This window comes from Gossypium hirsutum, chromosome D05 (genome assembly GCF_007990345.1).
Source record: "Gossypium hirsutum isolate 1008001.06 chromosome D05, Gossypium_hirsutum_v2.1, whole genome shotgun sequence".
Classification (NCBI taxonomy): Eukaryota; Viridiplantae; Streptophyta; class Magnoliopsida; order Malvales; family Malvaceae; genus Gossypium; species Gossypium hirsutum.
The window spans coordinates 59351828-59359533 of record NC_053441.1 but is presented as its reverse complement, the minus strand read 5'-3'; the positions used below and the strand labels follow the sequence as shown (position 1 = coordinate 59359533).

At 30.4% G+C, this 7706-nt stretch overlaps 1 protein-coding gene across 1 annotated transcript; it reads right to left on the bottom strand.

Annotated features, from left to right (window-relative positions):
* Nucleotides 1–6227: 6227 nt before the first annotated feature.
* LOC107902920 (protein GRIM REAPER) lies at nt 6228–6933 on the bottom strand. Its single transcript, XM_016829028.2, has one exon. It carries the CDS (start codon nt 6894–6896, stop codon nt 6411–6413), a length of 486 nt encoding a protein of 161 aa, XP_016684517.1. The 5' UTR covers nt 6897–6933; the 3' UTR covers nt 6228–6410.
* Nucleotides 6934–7706: the final 773 nt, after the last annotated feature.

Below are 7706 nucleotides of genomic sequence, written 5' to 3'. Positions count from 1 at the left end.
CCAAACCTGCCCTAGACTTTATGGCCAAATCTGGAGTTGCTACTTAATATGATTTAAAACTTGGTTTTTGAGTAAATGGAAAATTGTCATAAACTTTCAAAATCTCAATTTTATACAAAATCATTTCTTATTGTTCTATTTACTAAAAAAGTTGTTTTTTTATATTTTTTTAAAATTTATAAATTTCGTAACGGAAGACAGATATTTGATAAACACAGTTTGTTGTTTAAAAGCCCTTTATTTTGGTAGGAATGCAAATTTTGTCGACTAAATCATTTAAGTAGTATCAAGAAAAATACAGGAATAAGTTTTAAAAAATAAACTAAACAATCCAAAAAGTCCACAAAGTCCAAAAATTTACAAAATCAAAATACCACAACTTAAATAAATCAATTTAAATAGATTATGACATTAATTGAGCTCTCGCTTGCACCGATCCACCTAAGCCTGAGGATTACCTGAAAATATCAGTCAAACAAAAAGTGAGTTTTTAAAACTTAGTGTATATCGAATACTTAAAGCAATTAGATGTATATTAGACGGATTTATCATAAACATATTTATAATAGAACAGAACAGATATGACATATAATCCTACCCCCAACCGCTACACACCATCTTTGAACATCCCAACACACCATATGAGTATAAAACACCCATCCATCCCTACACACCACTTAGTGTTAATATGACACTTTACAAAATAGTTGCAGCTGAGCTGCCGGATCAATAGGTGATTTATAGCTTTTTTTGCAGAATCACTTCCTCTACGTGGTATTTACAACCCAACCCAGATACAGATATAGAATATACTAAATGTCATACAAGTCCAGAGCAGAAATTATACATGCCATAGTTTTACATGCACAACATATCAGATACAAATCATATACTTAACATAAACTTCAGGGTTTATTTATCATTCGACATCTTAGTTACTCTTGCAAATAGTATATACTATACAATTGGATGTCCAGATTTCATGTTTTTTAGTGCATTTACTCACATACCGACCATACGAAAGGCCTTATTCGATCGAATCTTGCACACAGCCCTAAGGTAAATTTCATATTTTTGGCCCACACTCGCCCTTGTGTCCCACATGACCCAAATAGCCAGCTTGTGTGGCCCACATGACCTCACACATGCCCGTGTGATCCACACAGCCCAAACGGCCCAGACCGTGTGTCACTCATGCTCCAGCATACGACCTATCACCTACCACACAGTCGTATTCGTCGACAGAATGCCTTTTGGGCTTTTTTCAATCACTGATTTTCGGGTTTCTCATTACACATCTGGTTCGAATTCGACGAGAATGCAACAACAAAACTCCTAAAACCTAAATACGACATATAATACGACTAATAATAGTAATAAGACATGAAATAACCAAGAATTGAACTCTTCCAATACACTAAAACACCTTCATACTCTTACCGTTAAACAAGCAACAACCTCACGAAATTACGATGCTGAAGGAAGGCTGGGCGTTTAAGAATTATCACTTAACAATGAAAACCCTACTAAATTAATCAAGTCTCAACAAACCTGTCATCGAACTACAATCACTATCCCTATAAAAATAAAATTTCTACATCAAGATTTAAAACAGGACTCCCAAAATCCGAACTTACTAAAGAAAGCACAACAATTTACCTGACGAAACTCAAAAGTAACAACAAATAGGAAGCAAGATCGTCAAAGGAGAACAGAGTAAAATCCATGAATCGAACACAAAGACAGCCCAAAAGATTAAAGGAAATTCAAGCAAGAAACAAAAGAAATGAAGAAGAATAAAATCAAATAACAAAATTTGGTATTAGCGGCGTGGGTTTGGGGGAAAATTAGAAGTAGGGAATGTGGGTTTTGTTTTCAAAAATAAAAAAAATAAAACAAAAATGAAATTGATTTCAAAAGTAACAAGATAAAAACAACCTATTTTATCTATTTTAAAACAAAACCCATTTAAAACCAATTCAAAAATTTTTTAACAAATCAAAATTTTTTTCCTATAGATAGAGTTCAATTAGACCACAACAATTAAATGATCAACCCAATCAAAAATAGCAAAAAATACTACTAACTTGCACACACAAAGAATCGAACACAAAACCACAAAATAAACTTGTAAACATTTTACCACCCAAGCCAATAAGCTTTTTCTAATATGAATCAACTGAAAATAACTTTTAAGCCCAACGAACAAAGATCGGCCTAGAAATAAAAATAATTGAATTTTGAGATTTGAACCCAATACCGTAAACACATAATTAAAGCCCTTAATCACCGAAACAAATACTTACTATTGATAAAATCTACCAAACTATAAATACTAATTTTGGGGTGTCACACTAATTTTGGTTGAAGGACATGTTGGACAATGACTACCCTTGTGGTCAATTTTTGTCTCACTTCGATAGTGATATCGCGACCCAGAGCCTGGTATCGATACTGATATCACGATACCTAGAGCCTGGTATCGCGATAACTACAATAGTCTTGAAATGGGGGTCCTTGAAAGTTTTGGTTATCGCAATACCACAATTGGTGACTCAATCTTCCTTGTTTTCAACACTATTAGGGGTATCATGACTTTGATGCTTTGATATCGCGACACCCCCTTCTTGATGATTTCCTCACTCTATTCGGGTCACCGTGGACTCTCCGCATTACTCACCAACCTTGCCAGATGCCCTATATGCCAATTTGCCATCTCGGTTCTCAAAATAGCATAAAATGCACACTAATTCACTTATTAGTGCAAAGAACTAAAACTAACTAAAAATACGATAAATACCTCTAAATTGCTCGAAAGCAATTTGTTAAATGTGGAGCCTAATTTGACATATCAACTTATGACAAATAAAAAATAAATTACCACTACTCTATGCCAGAATAACAATATTGAGAACTTATGTTAAACTTGTGTGTGTGTGTGTGTGTGTGTGTGTGTATTTTGTTGGTATGATTAAAGCCCTACTAGTGCCATTTATTTATAGAGAGAGATGGAAAAATTCTGGTTGAACTAGTAGAATAAAAATAATGTTTATTTTTGCATTATGATCCGACCACGTAATATTGCTTAGTATCAATTAAATGTTAGGTAATCAATGAGTTAGTATTTATTTTAATTTTGCTTTACGTACAAAAATCATTGAGGACAAGATATTGAAGATATTAATGAAATTGATGAATATTCTATTAAATCAATTTGTTCGAAAATACATATAGTTGAAAATACTATACTAAGGGCACTAGATCCAAACACCCATGCATTTCTCTCTCTCTCTCTCTCTCTCTCTCTCTCTCTCTCTCTCTCTCTAATTTATCATCCTAGCTAATTTGAATTTTTTCGAACCAAGTCAGTTGAAATGAAATTCAAGTCGAGTCGAGTCAAATTGGCTAAATATGTTTGAGTTCTTTTTAAAAGGCCAAATTAAGAACTTATTGACAAAATGACCAAATTCCACGTTATAGCAAATAAATTTGAGACCATAATACTTGAAAACTGTTAAAATGAAAAAAGAAAAGAGAAAAAACCAAAGTAATCCAGCTATACGAAATTGAAAACAACTTATTGGGCAATTACAACAATTTTCTATACTAATTATTCGAGTTAATCAAGTTATAAATTTCAACTCAACTTGAACTCAAAAACCCAATTTACTTATTTGAGTTGATTAGGAAAATTGAAAACTAAATTCAATTAACTCGAAATTTGAAAGAGAAATCAACTTGTCAATTCAAGTCGAGTTCTACTCACCCTAAATAGATATGATGCTCCAAACTTATATATGAAATGTCTTGATGCTTCTTTTTTATTCTCCACAACAAATAAATAAATTATCTCGCTGATCCAAATCTAAAATATGAAATATATTAAAATTCCACTTCTGATATATGAGATATTTCCGATACTGAAACAAGATGCATGTGCTATGGAGTTACGCAATAAACGGAGGCTCGCAAGGTAGGGAATTCGTCTCAAACATTGTCACAAGTCACACATGCAAACAAATAAAGCATTAGGCTACCTTAATAAAAGACGCACCATGAGGGGAAAAAGTTGACAAGTTTCGAATTTCATAATGCACCAAATTTGAACTTGCATTGAAAACAAAGTTTAACCTTGAATTGTTACCTAAGTTATACCCTTTTTACATTTTGATACCTAAATAAATTTTTTTTTAAATCGGTATTTTTGTTAGTCAAACCGTTAGCCAAATTGATAAGTCTATTTCTAAAAAGAGTCTTAACTAATAAATTGATACCTAAACTATGTCATTTTCCACTCTTGGTGCCTAAACATTTTTTTAATCATAAGTAGTATCTAAACTATTTTTTTTTCATGTTGTACCTTTGTTAATTCAATAGTTACTCAAATCGTTAAGTTTCTTTAAAAAATGATAATCCATTAAAAATAGTCATACAATAAAAAAAATAAAAAATGTTATTTTCTTTATATATATATATTTAAAAATTATTAAAAAATCATAAAAAAATTAAAATAAAGAAAATCGACTTTATGCATTGTAATGCATATGAGACCATGGTACCATTTGGAAGAAGAAGAAGAAGAAGAGAGCAATTTATACTATATAATGCATGGTAACATTTTTGGTTCATTCTCATGATTTTCGTTCATGAAGGACGCCCAATAAGACGACGATTTTCATGGATACTGTGTGTTGCTAATGGGAGGCGCACGAAATACATTATATATATTTATTTACATGGAGTTTTTTTTTTTTGGTTCAATTATTTACATGAAGTTGAAATAGGTATATTTAAGAAAAAAAAATTGTCCTCAACATTTTGACCTGAATAATTAAAGGTGTCAATTATTTCAAAATTTCAACTAATCAATTATTTCAAAATTTCAACTAATCAATTATTTCAAATTTTCAACTAACTAATGATATTATCTAGTGGAACCAAATTTTATCAATTTAAAGAATAGATACTAAATTTTAAATTTAAACATAGTAGAGAGACTATAATCATAATCTGACCTAAAACAATATATGCCTAATATTATTGTTCGTCATTTTATTTAAAAAGGGTAATTATTTGGAACATAGGGTGAAAAATTTTAACTCCAAAAGCAAGACCAAGATTTTACCATATGTCCTATTGATATTTTTATAGAAAATTATTTTTAATTTAATTTAATTGGTATAAATTATTATAAATTTACCGGAAATGAGAAACTAAAAAATAAAAACTTATATATGTATATGTATATGCATATGCCTTGCAAGTTTAGCCCAAATATTTCATATTTTTGTTAATTAATCCAAATAGTTAATATTGTTAACTTTTCGATTAAAACGTTCTGTAATTTGTAGTTATATCTAATTTGAATACCTTAATAGTCTTAAAGACTGACATGCAGCTTCCAGTTTTGCTCTCTCTCTCTCTCTCTCTCTCTCTCTCTCTCTCTCTCTCTCTGCCTCTGCATTATATAGGAAAATGGTCATTTTTCAAGTTTAGCCCCTATCCTATACTCAAAATTAAGATTATAATAATGGTTCAATTTCAATTTTGATCTTTATAATACACTCAAATTTAAGATTTAATCTTTATACTTCAACTTTTGACATGATTTGGTACCTCAATTTTTACAATATGTCATTGATCAACTCAAATACTTTAATTTGATTAAAATGTTCATGTAACATCTAATAGTTGTCAACACTATTAAAATTATATTAAATTCAAGCCATTGTAATGTCTTTTTTTTTTGTTACATGACTACTAAGTGAGTATATTTTCTTTTTTATTTCAAAATGTCATACCATCGATTTGAGCATAAGAATTTGATGGTGTTAACAATTGGATCTAAATTTTTAAATTCGAAAAATAGAGAGATTGAATTTTTAAAAATAAAAGTATATGAAGACTAAATTTTAAATATTCAAAAAATGTAGAGACTTAAAGGATATTTTAATATTCAGTTATTTATTCTATAATTTAGTCCAAAGGAAAAACCTCTTATAATGCCATTAGGTAGTCTAAATACTTTATTTCGATTAAGATGTTGATGTGAATTTTTAAGAATTGCTAACACTGTTAAATTTTCTATTAAATTTAAGCCCATTACAATGTCATTTTATTACATGAATACCGAGTGAGTATTTTTTATAATTTTAAATTATCACAACAGCAAATTTAACAAATAAATAGAGGATATGTCTACTTAAAATTTAAAAGAAAATATCGTATAACATAGATAAAAACCATTACTAAAATCAATTACAGCACCATAAAATATGTGTATATTCTCCCCCCATTATACAAAAAATACATGTAGATAACGAAGTGTTATTCATAATCAAAACGGCCCCTAGACAAAGCATTTTCGATTGGCAAATATATTTTGATAAAAACCATTATAATACTTAGACCTAAGCATAACCACAAAATCCATTATCACACTGAACTCCAGACGAGCACTGATTGCCACACTTGCCACAGTGGTTGACGTTGTTAGCAACATTAGTACAAACTCCACCGCAGCAACGTTGCCCGAACTTGCACCGGTTGCCACATTTTCCGCAGTTGTTCCGATCACTAAGCACGTTACGACAATGCGTCTTACAGCAATACAGTAGACTGGTCCCGTTGTTTGCGGAAATACCCTTGCATATGTTTAGAGAAGGGTGAGGATCACAATCGGCACCTTTCCTGATCTTATCTTTCGTCGGCGAGGTCTTTAAGAACCGGCTTCTCGATCGAAGGTTAGGGATAATGACAGGATGATCGAGCACATATTCTTCGTCGCCGTCGAAATCTTCCATTTGGAATGAAATGGCTGGTTGAGGATACAAAGATAAGAGGATTGAGATGGTAAGCGAGAGGATGGCAATGAGGTTGAGAGTGTTAGAAGCCATTGTTTCTCAAATGGAAGGGAATATTTGCACAAAAGAGTACAAGCTAAGGGAAGGTGGAGAGGGTGTTTAATTTAAGCTGCATATTTATACTAGATTACCCCATAAATTTAGGGAAAGGAAGCCATGTTCTTCAATTACAAAAGTCTTTGATAAAAATAGTACTTGTTTATACTCGGGTTAGGGTTGAATTCTTATAATGGGAAGCTAGACACAAATTATCATATTTTTAGAAATTAATTATAAGGTTAAAATAATGGGTAAAGTACAAAAATAGTCTACTAACTATTTAGTTTGTTCTATTTTGGTCACCCAACTATTAATTTTTTATTTAATTAGTCACTCAATTTTTCTAAATTAAATATTTTAGTCACTCTTATCGTTTAATGAAAGTCTAATATGGGTTTTCTTATTAGCCTAATAACAAATTTAGCCCTCCAGTATTTACAAATTATTTCAAATTTGATCCTAAATCTAAAATTTTCAACAAGTCTAGCCATGAATGTTTAAAAAAAATTCATTTTAGTCCTAATTCTAAAAATTATAAATATATTTAAACAATCTTAAAAATATTTTTATATTTAATTTTTAAAATTTATATTTACTTTTTCTCATCAACCATGCTCATTTTCTCATCAATCAAACACATGAAAAACCCATAAATTAAAGATATTTTTTTGATTCAATCTCTTTTAATTTAGTCCCTTTTTCTTTTGTCATATTGTTTGTTCAAATGCCTAATCAAAACCTAGAAAGAAGCTCAAAATTAACAAATTTATAAACCCAAAAAAATGATTGGATTAATGACACTAA

What these genes read in the sequence shown, in the direction of transcription:
- LOC107902920 (XM_016829028.2), bottom strand. Translation starts at nt 6,896, where the DNA reads ATGGCTTCTAACACTCTCAACCTCATTGCCATCCTCTCGCTTACCATC.